This window comes from Phaethon aethereus, assembly GCF_964289735.1.
Source record: "Phaethon aethereus genome assembly, chromosome: 13".
In the NCBI taxonomy this organism is placed as follows: Eukaryota; Metazoa; Chordata; class Aves; order Phaethontiformes; family Phaethontidae; genus Phaethon; species Phaethon aethereus.
In genome coordinates this window covers 17,598,932-17,617,586 of record NC_138589.1, presented here as the reverse complement: position 1 = coordinate 17,617,586, position 18,655 = coordinate 17,598,932, and the positions used below count along the sequence as shown (strand labels likewise).

The window sequence follows — 18,655 nt, the reverse complement described above, 5'->3', positions numbered from 1 at the left end:
ATAAGCAAAGCTCTCTCCTTTGTGGTTAGCGTGGCAGTTTACAATACCACTGTTCAACGCAGTGACTGAGAAGTGATGTCAAAAAGAAGTTAATTCTGTGTGTATGAAAGAATTTGACAAGTTGAGCTGGTCTGTTAGAAATTAGACTGTTTGTACTTCTGTACATTAGTAATCACCATTTCTGGGAAAAAACACCACCACAATAGCAACTTGATGGGTTTGTTAAAAGTTAGTGGCTTTTTAATGCATATTCAGGTAAGGCCTTTAAAGATGATAGATGTGTATTAACAACCCTGTACAGCATTAAGGAAGCCTATGAAGACCATCCGAAAATGTAAATATAGAAAAGTCATGGATAAGCCCTTTTAGATGCTGAAATGCTTTTCTCGTAAAAGTAGGAGAAAACTGTTTTTGATCATTGGAAACATTTCATTACATTAATATAACTTTCTAATACTACTGACTATCATTTGCCTCATTCCATGCATTTACTCAAATGTTTTCTACTTTATCTTTATCCCTTTTACCCCAGTTATTAGCCAGAGCTACAGCAATGAGCCAAAACTTTATTTTTATTATGCATGTTTGATGCAATGTTACTTCACGACCTCCTCCCTTCTGCTACTCTTTAGTTTGCTTCTACCACCTGTTGTATCTTGTTAGAAGTCTACCCTGGGAGGTCTCCAAAACAGAAACTGGCTTTTTCTGTGTTGGAAACTGCATCCACTATTCTGATTTGTCCTTTAGTTTGCAAGGATGCTAATTGACAATGATTAGCAATTAGAATACCAGAATATGACTTCTAAGGCCAGTATGTTTGTGATCTCTGCAGGCCGTATCAACATCTTAGTCAATACCTATGTTTGTTTAATGACTGTAGTAAGTACAAAACTAAGAACTGCAACACAAGGTCAGACTAAAGGTCCATTTAACTCAACATGTTGTATATTCTAACAGAAATTAGTACAGGATGCTTAAGAAACAGCTTCTGTAGAGTAAGTGCTGTCCTTGCTCTGCCCTCCTAGCTCCTGGTAATCAGCAGTTTAAAGACTTTTTTTTTGTGCTGAAAGGTATAAAGGGATCTATCCTGCAAGAAGTTGTTTTGCCATTCTTTGAAACCAGTTCTGACTTCCACAACATCCCATGGCAATGAGTTCCAAGATTTAAATACTCCGAAGAAGTATTTCCTTTGTCTCAGTCATTTGCCTAATCATTTCACTTGCTGCATGCCTTTTCTTGTGCAATGAGAAATAGCATTCATCACTGCATTAGCTAATCGTCCGCCATTTGTCCTTTCCATACCATTCGTATCTTCCTCAATCACTTCTTCTGCCAGCCAGAACGTTGTCGTAAGGTGTCTGTTCACTGACAGCCATTCCATACTGTGCAACACCCTGTTGGCCTTCTCTGCATTACTTCTAGGTCTGTGTTCTCCTGTAAGCGGATGCGGTACTGCAGATGTGGAAGCCCAATGGTATCCCCCAGTGACGTGATGATCACCATCTTCTGCTTCATTCTCAACTGCTTTTTCAAAATAACACGCAAAATTCTGTTTGCCTGAGGTTTACCTCTGATAAGCAGTAGTCTGGTCCCATGGACCAGACACCCACTTGGAGCTGGAACACATTTTCTGGTTTAGTTTAATCTGAAGGGAGTGCGGTCACTGCTCTCCAAGACAGTTCTGGGATGCAAATGGAGGTGTGGTAAATGGGGATCACAGGGAGATTCACTTCAAAAGCATGCACCTGATCCAAATTAAAATACTCATGTGGACAAACCCAAAAACTTTTCACAATGATTCCAAGATCTCTCCTGAATAGTAATGGCTTCTTCAGTATTCATTGTTATGAATGTATAATCAGGATTATTTTTCCTTTGATCATTAGCTTGCATTTATAAACACTGAATTTCAGCTGCTGTCATCCAGATCTTCACTGTCAACCTTTCTCTTTGCAAAGCTAATAATAATTTCTAAGTTATCAGCTGTAAATGTGATTATTTTCAAATAATTGATGATTCTGTTGTAGGACACAGGTCCCAGTACTGATGTTTGGAAACAATATCATAGTCACCCTTCATTGCTTCCTCTCTGTGAACCAGGTAGTCCAAGAGATGACCAATCCTTCTGGACCACAGCTTTGTTTCATTAGTAGCCGCTCCTCTGAGATCTCACAAGAAGGTTTTTTTGAAAATCCATTTACACCAGCCAGAGCCATTCTTATCTGTGTATTGACTAAGAGTTCTGTGAGATGTGCCCTTCCTCTAAAAACTCCTGTTAACTCTTCTCCAAACCAAGACATGTTCACATATATATGCTGATTCTATTTCTTTTTATAGGTGCTACTAATTTGCCTGCAATGGAGCTCAGGCTTTGTGGTGTGTAGTCAGTCCCTTGTATCCCTTCTTAATCCATTGGGTGCTGAGCACATGTAAGTGATTACATTATTATAAGATGATTTCAAATAAAACCCACAAAATCTAAATAAATGAAGTGCCTTATAGAAGAAAATATCCTCATTATTCCTGTTTTGCCCCTCTAAAGGAATGGGCTGCGAGATCTGTGGGTGGGCTGTGAGAAATCTAGCAAAGCCCAAGTGGGGCAAATGCTTTTTTCAAAGAAAAGTGTCTGACAGATGTCTTCAATGCTGGTTTTGTTTTAGTGTTTTGTTGTAGTCTACTGATCATGCTGCTACCGTTTACAATTTTGCAAGAGTCAGCCTATTTCCCCTTCTTTGGTAAGCCACAACAAGAATCATTTTTGCCCGCACAGGTCAATCATATCAACTTATTGTGAAAGCTTTTAGAGACCTAATAGATTTGCCACAATATTTTACATTATGACTCATAATGAGATAGTATTGAAATAGCATTGGAATCTGCATTTTCTCTGTGTAATAGAAGAAAACAGACTGAGTGTATTTCCCTTCAGCTTTGCAATATTACCAGTCTAAAGTTTTGATAATAAACAGTGTGACATTGTTATTCAACAGGCCAAAAGGATGGTTTTCCTTTTGTCCGAAACAGAATATTGTTATTTGCATGAATGTAGTGCAAGCCAGAATTCACATACACCACTACTAGTTGCCCTACATTGCAAATATTTGTTTGATATATTATAGTTTTCTAATAGTTTAAACACAAGGAACAGTTAACTATTTAATTAATCTTTTTTTGCCAGTGTCATAAAACGTGCTGCAGAAATTGTCTGAAAAATACATGGGTAAAGAGGAACAACAAAAAGGGATTCCACTGATGAAAATGCACAGAGCCAAGAAACTGTAATACTGCTAAAAGTCAAATGAATGGACAAAGAAATGCTATTTACAGCATAGCTGGCCATCACAATTACTCCATTGATTTAAAAAAAATAATTAGCCAATTTCTTTCAATATTAGACCACATTTAAATTTTGCCATTATTTGAACTGTCTCTAAATATTTTAACTTTCAGAAACAATTACTAAACAATGAGTTTATTACTGGATTTTAATTTTGAATCAAAGACCAGCCCAAAGTAAAACACTGTACTTGTCATTCAGAAAGCATTTCAAACATTTATGTCATTTTAATCTTCAGATAGGTACGAACACTGAACCTGGACAATGAAGGGAAGCATGCTCAGTGTCTTTGGTGGTGGGAAAGTCTTCACTGCAAATGTTTAGGCTTTCAAGAATGATACAGAGTGTGTTTTCAGTAGCCCTTCCAGGCAGGAGTATGCTTATGACATATACCTTGAGATCAACTACACTTGATCCAGAAAAAACAGTTCATCAAGATTGTAACAAAACTGTAACATGCGTAAGAAATTGATTGGTTTTCAGTATCCCAAAATATGCCAAGCAGTTTACAATGTAATGAGGAAGTTGGAATCATGGTAACAGAATGACTTTGTAGGTAAACAAGACAGTCATTATGTGCATTGTAATGTTCCATATGTGGCTCGACACTGGAATTCCTTAGTAAGATAATGAATATTGCTGGAGTTATCCAGTTATGCTTTTGAAACTCAATCAGTATCTTTAATTTGGAGAACTACGAGACCGGGGCAGAAGGGACCTCAGGTTAACTCTTCGTTATTGGCTTTATACCTCAATTTAATCTATTGTCCAGATGATTGCCCAGTTTAGGATTGAAGCATACTGTCTGCACTGCAAATCACACCTAATTTGGAATAGAGTCCTGAAAACTTTCATCAGGCAACAACATTTCTACTGACCGAGGGTAATATTGCTTGCAGGTTACCTTATTGTGAGGACAATTTGTTGTGTTCAAAAAACGTGTGGACGTGGCACTTGGGCACATGGTTTAGGGGGCATGGTGGTGTTGGGTTAACGGTTGGACTTGATCTTGAAGGTCTTTTCCAACCTTAATGATTCTGTGACAGTTGTATTGTAAATACTGATTTTGATAATAGATCAATGACAATGTACAGATAAATAGCTGATTCTTCAAAATAGTTGTTAACAAAGCTTTTCCACTAAAAAAAAAAAAAAAGGTGTTACTTACAGATGACCAGATGCTTAGCTGGTGGGAACAAACCAGGATTTACTGAAATCAGCATTGCATCCATAGCTTGCCATTCTACAGAAGGGGCAGGTGCTTAACTCTGTTCTATATTCCCCAGATCCTACTTCAAGTCTCTGTTTGCTGCTTGTGAAATCAGTCTTGTTCCTTCACCATGGAACTGTCATAGCAATAAAGAAGCTGATTCATTTCAGAAATAATAACGTTTACTTAAATATACCATCTTCTTGCAAGTCACCTCTGTCTTAGAAGATACGTGTGAAATACTTTAAATACAGATTTCTGTTTTCCAGTTCAATAAACAGGTTTAAGTATCTGTCTCTCCTAAAAAGTGACTCCATTGAAAGAGATGCAAGATGAAAAGCCACAATGCTCAAAACCTTGCATTTCCTCACTTCGTAAAACAAAGATTACCTTCTAAACTCTGCATCTGCAAACCAAACCTAGCATCCAAAAGTTCAGCCGTGTTCTCTCCCGTTTGCATGTCTCCACATGCAACAAGGATTCAGCAGGCCAAACTGTGCCATTATTATCTTCAAGTTTTGGCTTTGCCGGTACCTGAGTGCAGGTATAAATGGGAGATGTTGTAACTCATCTGGAAATACATTATCTTTCTGGTGGATCACGTGAGCTAAACTAAACTGTAGCTCATTCTTAAACAGCTGCATGAACAGACTAAGGTTTAATTGAAACCTGTCACTATGGTGGACAAGCCTCCTATCCATGGGCATTGTATCATTTCAGTGAGAAGATGCAATTTTTTAAAACGTCACTTTTCCACAAAAAGCAACACTTTAATGCAAAAATCGATGAGTTTTAAAAACTAATTTTGTTACTATGATCCAGAAATACATGCATGTGACAGTCCCCTTCAGAGATTTAGCTATAATCTTTAGATCACTTACCTAAGGTGTTGTAATATCATCCGACACAATGTTAAAATATGAGTTCGGATTTCAACATTGTCATCCCTGAATGTCTAATTGTGTTCATTGTATATAACCCCCCAAAACATTAAATAAAAAAAAAGCATCAGTCAGCTTCATGAGCATCTCTATGATACTGATAACTGATTCACATATTCATCAATAATGTGGAATTTTATGGCAGTAAACGGGATGCTCTGCGCTAGGACAAATAAAGTTAGGTGCACTGTTCATACTGATTTTTTTTCCCCTCTAAAGCCATCTCATATACTTTTAATACCAGAGCCTTTATGAGAGAGACATTTGGGTGCAGATAACGGGAGAACTAAATTGTGCATGGAAAACACAAAATATTACTTCCAAGTACTGACAGCAACTTTAATGTGAATCAACAAACTTGGTATTTAAGAGTAAATACATTACCCTTTCCATTTGTTACCAAAATTGAGGATTTCCTATCAACACATCCAACAGTGTATTTGAATCAGAAAGCAAAATAGGGCTGCCTTACTGAAGGCCACTGTGAATACCCTTTTATCAGGCTTTTATTTTCAGTTTGTTATTTCTAAGGAATATGCACAAAGTTCGTTAAACAGGTTACTTATGAGAAAGAGGAAAAAAAAAGGAATATTCCATGACTCTCTCACCCACTCAGAAAAGCTTGACATCATAAGCACATGGAAGTCAAGCAAAGCCAAACTAGTATTTTGTACAACCTGAGAATTACACTAAAATATATACAGCATTCCTTACTGTTAAAGAAAAATTTACTTAAAAACAGAGCTTCAAAACTAACACCTACCTTCCATCATATAATGGAATTGACTCTCTTTTGTTGTAAAGTGTCTTGGTTCTAATATACCAATCTAGAACTGACTACCAGTAAACAGAGAATTCCCAATGGGTGTTCTTTAGCTTCTAGAATAAATTGGTGCCTGTCTCACAGTCCTAAAAGAAATATAATAGGAGGTATTTCAGGTGATTAGAAGTAGTTTCTAACCAGAAAAAGGCACCTAGTTAACCAAACACTGAGGTTATTTTGTCTGTGATCTTACTTGCTTCAATATAAAGATATTGACTTTATCTTTAAGTTTAAAAGGTTGAAAAGCCTTTTAAAATAATGCGATAGTAGAAAATGAATGAACTGACAAGATAAATATGCACATATATTTCCAAAACTTAAAAGCTTATACTTCGGTTTCTTGAGTTCCACCAAAATATGAGAAGTTAGTATAGGTAATACACTCTGTACTTTTTCATGTGCTTTATCATGACTCCTAGATCATGACTAGCTTTAACAAAAATAATTTTCCAGCCAGTATTAAATACTCCCAATTGCAGAGGTAATTATTGTCTTATTTGCTGAAGTTCAGTAAGAATCCTTGAAGAACTCTGATATTGCTAATGGAGTCAAAGGGGAATCAGGAGTGAGTACACCTTTGGAATGTCACCATACACCCCAAATTATTAATTTACACCAATAGCCCCAAATTATCTCAAGATAAAATCCTGAAGCTGTTTAATGGTCATCCTGCAATCCACATAATGTTTTACTTGTTCAGGAGGACAGAAAAAGAATGAGTATCCAAGCAAGAACAGCTCTGAAGGCAGAAAGCACTTCATCTCATGTGCTAACTGGTGTGGGACATTGCAGCTTAAGAGCTTCTTTCTAATGAGTCCCTTTGATGCAGCTGGTTTTCTGGGACAGGAAGGAGCAGGGAGGCAAAGCCGAGTCGTTTTTTATATTAAGCTACTACCATCTACACACTTGCTACCTATTAGACATACAAACTCTTCAGCTTTCTAGACATTTCTTCTGACATCCGTCATGGAGAACTTCACAGTGGAGATGCAAAATGCAGATGGATTGATAACTGAAGCCCTGCACATACTTTTTTTCCACGTCTGACACGTGGATGAAGATTTTACACCATGACCAGCTGAGAAGGTCATATTCCAAACACCTCACTTCTCCTTCACAACGAGGAATGAGTAGCCATACTTCCACTTACCTGTTCGGGTGGATACAATTCTTCCATATTATACAATGATAAGCAAAAGTAGTTCAAATGGAGTAACAAAGAAAGGAAGTGATTCAGAGGATTTGAACCGCAGTACTAACAATTCACATTTCATCCATGCAAATGCCTGCAAAGTGACCGGGCCTAAAACTGATGGCAAACCGGGTTGTAAGTCTGCTCCCTCACAGAACATCTCCACGGCAGGTTACCACTTGAGCAGCACCACTCACATGCCACGCAGTAGCACTCAATGCACAGCCCACATCCAGCTGCCAAACGTTGTTGTCGTCTTACAATAACACAAAGACTTTTTAGCAGAATTTTTTCATGATGAGTAGGAGCTAAACCAGCATGGCTACCATTAGCCTAAGAGGTACTAGTTTCATTTCTTTCCAGAACTAATCCAAACATCTGAAGAAAACTTAGACATTACCAGGCAAAGATCGTCTACGCATCCCGGAAGTTACTAATACAAAATTTTATTGGTAACTTTTTCAGGTCAAAGTCATTCTTCACAGAACTCCCACTGGCTACGCCGGAGTCACAACAGCAATGCAGTTGACTTGCAATATCCTTAAAAGTGCAAAGTAATACAACAGATATCGCAAAATGGTGGGGAAAAGGTCAACGATACTAGTTAAATCATCATGTACTTCCGATAATTTAACACCACGGAGGAGAGCGTAAGCGCTGTTCACTTCAAACGGGGTCTGTGTCCTGCTCAGCAAAATAAAGTCCTAATAGAGCAATGTCATCCCTTAACTATGACCTTCGTTAACGACTTTGAAAGACCATGACAAAGTAAAAACTGTCTACACGAAACCTGTCAGATCCTCCACTTCTTGCACTTAAGACCCTAGAGCTGATCATCAAGATCCTCAAAGGGAAAGTAAGCCAGCCACGTCCAACGAACCACGGCAGCAGTTCCACACCCAAGCACACCCCGACGGTTGAGCAGTGCCTAATCATCGGCACACAGTTCCCACTGGAAGGTGACGGTTTCTGTCCTAGCCCTTACACTCTGTGCTCCAGACAACCACAACGCGAACGGCCATTTCACCAGGAAACACGGAGCCTGAGGAGGTGCTCCACACCGAGACCCGCTGCAGGACGTCCAGTCTTGTTTGGTCTTTTTTTTAGATTGTAGACTTCCACCCGAGTTCCACTTACTGGAGCTGGATATTTAAAACACCTGGGTCCAGCCGTTCTTATTTTTAATTTCTGCTTTCTCCCTTCTTCTCTGGCACCACGAGAGCGGCTAGACTTGTTCTCAGTTTGGGCATTAGAACTGGGTGCCTGAGGTCAAAATTTGGCTGGGTCTCGCCCACTGCCTGCCAGCTGCGTTTTCTCTCCCTCCCCCCGACCTGCAGAGGGGGCGGCCGTCGCCCGCTGCACCGGCGCTCTCCCCGCCGCTGCGCGTGCCGGGGACACACACGCCCCCCCCATACCCCCCGCACGCCGGGTTGCGGGGGGCCGGCGCGGCGACGCCGCCCGCCCTACTCGCCCCCCGGCCCCACCGGAGCGGGGCGCCCGCCAAACTTTGCGGCCCGCCGCGGTGCCGGGGGCGCGGCACGGCCCCCCGCGCCGGCCCGGCCGCCGGCCCGGCCGCCGCCCCCGCAGCACCCCGGGCGCGGGGTGAAGCAACCTGGCGCCGGCTCCTGCACTTTGCACAGCGGGCGCAGAGCCGCCTCCATCCCTGCGCCTCCCGGCAGCGCTAAGGCGCATTTTTTCGCACTAATCTGCACATTCAGCACGTCCAGAGCGCCTATGACTTTACCTGGACTTTCTCCACTCTCCGGGCTCATCACACCGCGATCGCCGCCCCATCCTACCGCTAACTCTCGCTCTCCTTCACTCCTTCCTCCTTCTCTCTTTCAAGGCCTGCTAAGATCAAGCCCGATGGAAAGTAGAGAGAGAAAGAGAAAGAGAGAGGCAGCGGGAAGGGAGGGGAGCCGCTCCATCCCTCCCCCCCCCCGCCGGCAGACACGCCAGCCCTTTTCCCCCCACCCCAGCCCTTCCCTCGGCGATTTCCTCCGCTCTTCGGTAACTACGAGGGCTCGGCGGAGCGGCTCCCCGGCGCGCCTCCGCTGCCCCCCGCGGCGCCCCGGCCAGCGCCCCCCCGCCGCCCTCCCGCCCCGCGGCACCCCGCGGCACCCCGCTACCTCGTAAAGGTCCCCTGAAGCCATGCTGGGTTGCGGGACTGGGCTCCTCCGCGCCGTCTCCCTCTCGCCACCTCTCCCGCTCCCCCACTCGCTCTCTCTGTTGAGTAAACTGTGTTTTGCAGAATGACAGGCTTTGGGGCTGGCTGTGCGCAGAATCAGAGGCGAGGAGAGGCAGAGAGGCAGGCGGCGGGGCTGGCGTAACCAGCAGCAGCTCGGGCGCACAGCGCCGGCAGCCGCGTCTCCCCCGCGGCGGCGGCGGCGGGGCCAGCGAACCCCCACCCCCCCACCTCCCCTCGCCGCCCACCGCCACCTTCCACGCCCTGGGGGGCGACGGGGACCGGGACGGGTCCCCCCGCGCCCTCCAGCAGGGAAAGTCCCGGGGCCGCTCGGAGGGCGGCCTCCTCTGCCCCCCCCCCCCCCCCCGCTCCGAGCCGGGAGCGCTTCAAACTCTTTCCGTGGCCAAAATAAATAAATAAATAAATATTTAAAAAAAAAAAAAAAAAGCGGGGGGAAGGAGCGGCCGCGCGGCGGGGAGGGCCGCGGCGCCCGCCCAAGGTCACCGCGGGGAGAGGCGGGCGCGGGGCCGGCTCCCCGCCGCCGGCCTCGGGCGGCCCCGCCGGCCACCTTCCCGCCCCTCGGCGCCGCATGGCCGCCCCACCCGCCCCATGGCCGTCGCCGAGGAAAGGGAGGTGGCGGGGTCTCCTCGAGGAGGGGCAGCCTAGGAAGGGCAGCGGGTTTCGGGGCCACCCCTCGCCTCCCCCAGCAGCCACCCTCCGCCAGGCAAGGAGAGGCCTCTCCCGCTCCCTTGCAGCCATTTTGCAAATTAGCCAGCCTTCTCCAGGAAATGGAAGCCACAGACCTCCCGCCACCTGGTCTTCACATGGAGGTGCTGGGCAACCGGCATTTTGAAGCAGCTGTGGGGCACGTGGTGGCACACCACCATCGGCTGTTGCCACGTTGGACCCTTCTGGGCCTGCGCTCTGAGAAAAGGGCCGCCCCATGGCCACTGGCGTACTCACGGCCTAGCGTGGCGGCTTACCTGAGGGAGGGATCCCTGTGAAGATGGTGCCAAGCAGGCCGGCCAGCATCTTGACCTCCCGCCCGCCCTTATCCGCCATTACTGCCGAGTGCCTCCTGCTCTGGCATTCCCAGGTTGAGGAGCTTTTCTCACACCAACTTGTCAATGAGTGAAGACGAACTAGTTCATCACAAGAGGAAGCCCTGCTTTCCACCAGGCATGATGGAGTCTTGAGGAGACAGGACCAGCAAAGACACCTTAGCAATGCCACAGCCACGCCACTATGAAGCAAAGGGCTATGCTTCTGGCTGCTTGAGTATCAAGTTGTGTTCCTGCAGCTTCACGCTGTGAAGGATTTGTTTCTCCAGGTAAAGTGTGGAGCGTCCTCTTGATATTATCTTCCTTGATAAAGAGTGCCATTAGGGTTTGCTCTGACCATCTCTTCACACCTTGGCTTCGTAGCCTGCTGTAGTTGTTACTGGCTTTTAGACTCCATGTTCTCACCTCATAGCTGATGTCTGGTAGTCATTCCACCGGAGTCTGGGAGTGACACCGAGTGCTGCGCAGTCTGGCTTTGCAGTGGTTGTAGCTTTCGTTCGTCTTCATTGTGTTGGCTTTTTTCATCTCTTGATTTCAGTCCTTTGTGTAACGCTGCACTCCATGTTAATGTGGGACTTGGCACTGCCCAGACTATTATCTGAGCAGCAGATTGGAGACGGTTATTGAGTATAATACAGTAAGTCTGGGCATGGTTAATAAATGTTGGTGGTATCGAGCGCTGAATTATTTCTAAAATTTCATTTATGACCAAAATGTGGTCCAAGTGGGGTGAAGCCAAAGACTCTTCTGACTGAGAGGATTCCTGTTTGAAATACCGGTATTGGGTATTTTGAACATTGTCACCTTCTATCATGAAAGTAGGAAATAACACATGCACATCCAGCTCTTGATTGACCCCATCTCCCGAACTGTGAATATTACCTCTGGTGATTATGAACTTGCCAGCTAACCAGCTTAGTATTGACTTACAGTTCAATAAAAACTATCTTACGGTAGTTTGGAGCTCAAAGATGTTTATGGCTTGTGTGGTCTGCTGGGTGGTGTGATAATGTTGAATTCCTAAGGACGAAACACTCTGCTTACGTAAAACATAACTGTATTGTTATCTCAACTGAAGTAACTGGAGGGTTGTTCTCTGCTTTCGAATTTGCCAGCGATATTTGGATTGCGGGGATTTGATATTTGAAGAGTAAAATGTTGAAAGGATTAAGAAATACTGTAAACTGTCCATGCCTTTAGCAATTTTAGTAATTAGTGCAGCAAAATTTTCTTAATTCCCAAGAAATGCATTACTTAATAATCACACCCCATGGTTTCTTCTTGATAAATCAATTATTTTGTCTTATTGTAAAGTGATTTTTATTGTGTACGGTAGCGAATCAGCTCTTTGGAGTGCTCATTCAGTGGAATATTCCATCGGTAAGTAGACATTTTAATACATTTCTCTTCAAAGTCTGCTTTATTACACCTACTATTTTGCAGCTTTCCACAGCAGTAAACAAAATGGCAGTCAAATCCAGTGAGTCATTTTTCAGATGCATTCTACAATATTCCTTCTCTGAAACTGTTGGCTTTCTTCATAGTATCAACTCTCTCCAAAGGTGTCTTGAATTAATTTAAAAAAAGTCCCTTCCCAATCTATAGGATAATCTACATCTTTTCTTTCGAGACAGGTCTAATAATCAGACTGTTCTTTCTGGTCTTTGCTGTTACTCTGCTCTCAGACAGCTTAAATTAGAACAACACACCCTGCACCATATTGGAAGAAATGTCCCTGACCTGGTCTATATTTTAGAAAATTTCATTTATATTGTACAGTGTTTAGATCACATTAACACTGTTAATATTGTTGCCCTAAGATTTACAACCCAAACAAATATTAGTTTGGAAGTTTTGAAAGGATGAATGCTTTAGTGAATACTTTGAAGAGGGGAAACATCTTTTTCCTGATTACTCATTCCTTGTTTTAGAGTACACAGTCCCGTGGGATGCCGTGGTGTGTGAGTCAATAGTGAGGAGCAGAAAGAGGACTTTTGCGATTGTCAAGCCCAGGAAAAGTTGATTGTGGTTTCAGTGTATTTCCCTGTCATTTAGCAGGAAACGAGGTTTTCAGTTTTAAAAAATCCAAGTGACCTTCATCTGCCCAGGAGTTTTCTATTGTAACTAGTAAAGTCATGTGGTATACCTTTGAGTCTTTTGGAAAAAAATAGAAATATTTAAACTTACTACTGTTTTTTTAACGTGTCTGATAACAGATTTTCTGGAAATACATATTTTCCAATTTTTATTGCCTTTAAATGGAAATATATTTTCTCTGAGACAAAATTGCTGCAAAATCCAGATTTTTGTACAAATTACAAACTCTAAACTGAATGTTTTTGCTAAATCTGTGATTATTCATTACTCTTATTGTTTCGCCGCCTTCTCCTATTTCCCATCCCAAGAGAGCAATGCAAGCAGGGGAGGCATTCCAAGTGCGATACGTCACATTTGAACACTTCTTTTGATTTGGTGGATGCTTTGGTTTCCACAACTTTAATTACAGGAATTATCTCTCAGACTGATTAAACTTAAAAAGGAAACTACTATATTTGAGAAAGCTAAAATACTGTTGTCATAGCTGTGCCATTGATTTGTTACTGATTGCCTAGTCAGTTTGTCCAGTGCTGTGCAAGTGCTGTATATACTGTACAGTCAATAATACAGTTCTCCTGAGGAGTGTAGTCGAATAGTGGATTTTGGCAGCCAGCTCTATGAAAAGTCGCTGTAAAGGACTGCATTGTCCATCTTGAAGTGGAAGCTGAATGATGGGTGAGAATAATTTGGTAAATGGAGAAACTGAGAGAATTCCTGTACTAAGGTATGAAAATTAAATGAGAAAAGGGTGAAAACAAGGCATGAGTGAGAAGAAGGAGAGAAGGGCAAGGAACCAAAGATGAATGCAAGGAGGAAGCTGTGCAGAGCCTTGGCTGCATGAAAAAATGGGAGGCAAAAGGGAGTATTTTAGCAGCAGCAACTGTAAGTGAAAGCAGGGAATAAGGTAACCAGATGCCTTTCTCTAACCAAAGAGGGGAGGATGACCAGAAGATGGAAAAAATCAGTGAGTGTGAAAATGAAAGAAAGTGTTTTAGTGAATTCATAGAGGAAGAGTTAACAGGAAGTGGTGAGTACCTACAGCAGGAAGAGGAGAGTCACTTACAACGCCACTGTTCTGGCTCGGTGATAGACAGGATAATGGATTCCCTCGGGCTTGGCACCATGATGGCTGTGTGCTCACCTGTTAGGTCTGAGAGCGAGCTGAAATACCCCAGGAACCTTGTCAGAAAAATTATCCAGGATATGAAGTCAAACAGGAATTTCAAAACAAGATAAGGATGTCCTTCGCATACATATAGCATCTAAAAATTAGAGAATAGATGAACATGAAAGGGAAATAGGAAGGCACCTTTTTCTTTTGAATAATTGATTTACATTATTTTGTGACAAGAAGAAGTAGACTTGGGAAAAGCCCCATATACTTTGCCCTGTGCCATGCTGTCTTTGGAAGCAAACAAGTAGTTGTGATCATTTGATTCTGATGCTAAATTAAAGTCTTCCTCCAAACCTTTCTTTGGATCTTGTAGCATGCAATTACTTATCATCAAGAGGAAGCATTTGAAATAGAATCTGAAATACCACAGTATAATGAAACAAACAGTAGCATATAGGAAACAAAGTAATGTTTATTTGTTGGTGTACAGCGTATGCCACGGAATAGAACTTTTCTATGGTTAAAAGTATCTTTTAATGGCAGCTGTTCTGAAAACTGTCTTTACTTCTTACAACTTTATGATTCTGTTCTGTTCTATTAAGTATGGCCAATACAGTTTTGCCTTATTTTGGGAAGGGGAAAAATGAAACTTTGACTAAGGATACATGAAAAAATGTGTGCCAGCTAAGATATGTGGAGGAAGATGTTAATAGGTTAATACTTCATATGGGAATCTGTATCATGCAGTTGTATATACTTGTCACTATCCATCTAGACTGAGAAAATAAGGAAGTCCCATTGCTTAGTACATATTTGCTTGTCAGTTACTTTCAATGGGAAATATTTCATATTAAGTATAGTGTCTGCCCTGATTCTGTGAGCTGAGTCAAGTGATATATTGATTTTAACAGATCTCCATGCAAGTATGAGGATCAACTCATTGCAGTCATTTTAACAGACTGACATTGTGTGAGAAAGAAAGATGGAGAAAAAGCTGCCCTAAAAATTAAAGCAGGGACTGGTGTGTCACAGGAGAAGGAAACAGAGGTCGTGTACACCACTGCAAGAAAAAAAAGCAAGTACAGAAATTACCCTGCTAGGGGAAACTTCACTGTCAAAACAATGTTTCCCTAAACCAGTACAAGCAGCGTTCCATAACAACAGTCACTGAAGAAAACCTGGTTGTGAGTAAGACTTTGTATCAGATAGAAGTGGCTCAGACTTGGTTTCTGGTGTGTCTCAGCCATTGTAGAAGATGCTTTACCAGGTCACATGCTTGTTCTGGAACACAAATGATTATGATTATTATTCTGTGATTCTGATTCTGATTCTGTGATGTAGGGCCTCATTCACAAAACATGGAAGGGAGCGGAAGTATTCTTTTAACCTCTGTGGATTTAGGTGCATTCCACCTCCCCTTTTTCCTGTCCCTCTTGCTATACAGTTGTATCATTCACCATCTTATTCTATGAAACTAGAACCATGTCTGGCATCAAGGATTGAAGCTAATAATTTTTGCATCTTTTCTTATATTGGTAATGGAGATAACTTTGTCTTTGTCTTAACACATTGATTCTTTTGCCAGAACCTCCCAATGACACCAAAAATAACTTCATCTTTCCATATTCTGCTTCCTCTTGTTTGCAAATGCTGTTTTTCCACCTAACATGTCATCATAGATAATAGGAAGGAGCCAAAACATTCCTGTTGAAAGATTTGCTAACTTTGTGAGTAAGGCAAAAAAAGGGAATGCGTAGATCACATAAAGTCATTTTCATATGGGAACTGTTGCGTATACAGAGCTTTCAAAATTGATGGCTCAGCAGTTGAATTTTCAAAAGATTTAGGAAATCATGATATACATCAAGCAGGAGCAAAGGGCATACATTATTTTCTTATATTCCTGCATATCCTGAACATCAGGTAAGACTCCAGGATTAGAGACTTTGGTTTATGGCCTTATTTTTATGTGGGTAGAAATAGAGGTGTGAAGTGGAGAGTTCAAGTGCTTTCTTCTGTTAAGCAACAAACGACGGTGTGTAAACACCTATGAATGTTACAAGTTGTAATGCAGCATGGGATTTGAAACTTGCACAGTGCCAATTGAAGGAAGTCAGGATAAGTTTTATTAGTACTATCTGGACAAGATGTGTTAGAATCATTATCAAGAATCCATAAATAGCAAGAGGATAGAAAAAACTGTTAGATTTATCTGACTGAAAGATTCTCTTAAGGGAAGACATCTGACAAATTCAGTACAGTTTACACATAGAGTGTATGTAATATTCGGAGTGATCACAGCATATTACAGCACATTAGCAAGCTAATGGATTTTTTCCCTGAAACTTTGCTTTATAAAAATTGCACTGAACTAGCAATATCTACTAATACACAAATATGCAGAGTTTTAACATCTAGGTGTATAATTTTATGCATTAAGCAATACTGTGTTTTGTGATTTTTAATCACGGATTCAGTTTGTATCTCTGTATATGCCACTCACAAAACACCCTCTGTATAGCTAGGCTACTCACGAGGGTCGCACAATGAAAAGGAATATCACTGCATGATTATAACAATGATTATAACAATAAATCTGAAACTATGCAATGACACACAACATTTCAGAAAACTAAAAGAATCATTCCTTACTAATGAGGGACAATATGGAGCCTGATCCATTTATGAAGAGGGTTACAATACTTGCGAGGGTGGAGAGCCTTAAGCCAGAAGGTGCCTCCCAGTCCATTTTTCTGGGCGTACAAGCAAAAACCCCATAATATGCTGGAAGTGTTTAAAAATATATACAATTATTAGAAAAGCACAGAGTAGTGGTGGCTGGAGAAAACATCTGTAGATCATCTAGTCCAACCCTGCAGCTCACAGCAGAGTCATCTAAAGCAAATTTGCTCATGACCATCTCCAGTTAGGTTTTGAGTATATCCAAAGATGGAGATTCCACAACCTGAGCAACCTGTTCCAATGTTCAACCACCCTCACAGTAAAAAAAGTTTTTCTTATGTTTAAATGGATATTTAAATTAGATTTCATAAACCCAAATTTAATCAGTTTATTTTTTATGAGATTTTCACAGAATCACAGAATCATTAAGGTTGGAAAAGGCCTTTAAGGTCATCAAGTCCAACCATCAACCCAACACCACCATGCCCACTAAACTATGTCCTGAAGGGCCACGTCCACACGTTTTTTGAACACTTCCAGTGATAGTGACTCCACCACCTCCCTGGGCAGCCTGTTCCAATGCTTGACCACTCAGTAAAGAAATTTTTCCTAATACCTAGTCTAACCCTCCCCTGGCGCAACTTGAGGCCATTTCCTCTTGCCCTATCACTAGTTACTTGGGAGAAGAGACCAACACCCTCGTCGCCACAATCCCCTTTCAGGTAGTTGTAGAGAGCGATAAGGTCTCCCCTCAGCCTCCTCTTCTCCAGACTAAACAACCCCAGTTTCCTCAACCGCTCCTCGTAAGACTTGTGCTCCAGACCCCTCACCAGCTTCATTGCCCTTCTTTGGACACACTCCAGCACCTCAATGTCCTTCTTGTAGTGAGGGGCCCAAAACTGAATCAGAGGATCATTAAGGTTGGAAAAGACCTTAAGATCATCAAGTCCAACTGTCAACCCAATACCACGAAGCCCACTAAACCATGTCCCAAAGTGCCACATCTACACATTTTTTGAATACTTCCAGTAATTTCAAAATACTGACTAGAAACATATTAGTATCTTGGACAATGATGATCTGACAACTGAAGTGTATCACGACTTGATGATTCTCAAGATCATGGTAAGTTGCATAGTCAGGGATGGAATCCATATCCCAATTGCCAGGCCCTTACTCTAGGAGTTCATTGGATTATCTGTGGCATTGTTTCTGATTACATTCCTTAAGGAGGGACTTCTTTTTGCAGTTACAGGATTCTCAGGCCCTGGGAAACTATGTTAGATTTCACTCAAGAAAATGCATATATATTGTATTTGAGTATCATAGCACAGTTCAAAATATTATTATGAGCTAGTAAAGGATTAGGTACTCTTTGCCTGGAAATTTAAAAAAAGAGCTTTTAGATCTTGACAAAATGGGGCAAGCCTATTGTACTCCGGGGAGAAGTAGCATTCATTGTGTCTAGTGGGCATTCAGAAATTCTTTCTATGCCTAGTTAGCTAGAGTTACCAATAGCACACTTTTTAAAAGATGTATGTATTTACAGGAGGTTTGTTTAGGAGCATGGAAGCTAAATTTTAAAGGAATTATTTTTTTTTAATTTGCTAAGATGTTTTATGTTTTGAAATAATGTATGTTATATGGTGCCTTATTATACAGTCTGCACTTTAAAAATATCTAAATATATCATGCATGTTAATTATTTGTTATTATAGATGCCTTTAAATACAAGCTAGTGGAACTCTCCGTTTACTTACAAGGACTGTTGCTGGGTTTGGTAATGTCTCTAAGAAGAGAATTATACTCACTGTGAATGAATATACAGCAGGCTGTACGTTACAGTACATACTTAACTATGCTAATCCTTGGGACTACTTTTTAGGGTAAGGGCTATAAACTAGGCCTTATGGGACCTAGTATTTGTGTTGCATTTATCTGTGGGAAAAGTGTGCTTCAAAAGCATACTTACGCAGTTTTTGACAAAGAACTTGCAAAACAGTAATATCTTGT

The 18,655-nt window shown here is 41.9% G+C and overlaps 1 protein-coding gene across 1 annotated transcript in view; it reads right to left on the bottom strand.

Annotated features, from left to right (window-relative positions):
• Window positions 1-5,007, bottom strand: part of CDYL2 (chromodomain Y like 2) — a gene marked incomplete at both ends in the record, with an annotated part of 53,392 nt that extends 48,385 nt beyond the window's left edge. The window contains 2 exon segments of the mRNA XM_082005652.1: window positions 1,303-1,521; window positions 4,938-5,007. Coding sequence (XP_081861778.1) covers window positions 1,303-1,521; window positions 4,938-5,007 — 289 coding nt within the window.
• Window positions 5,008-18,655: the final 13,648 nt, after the last annotated feature.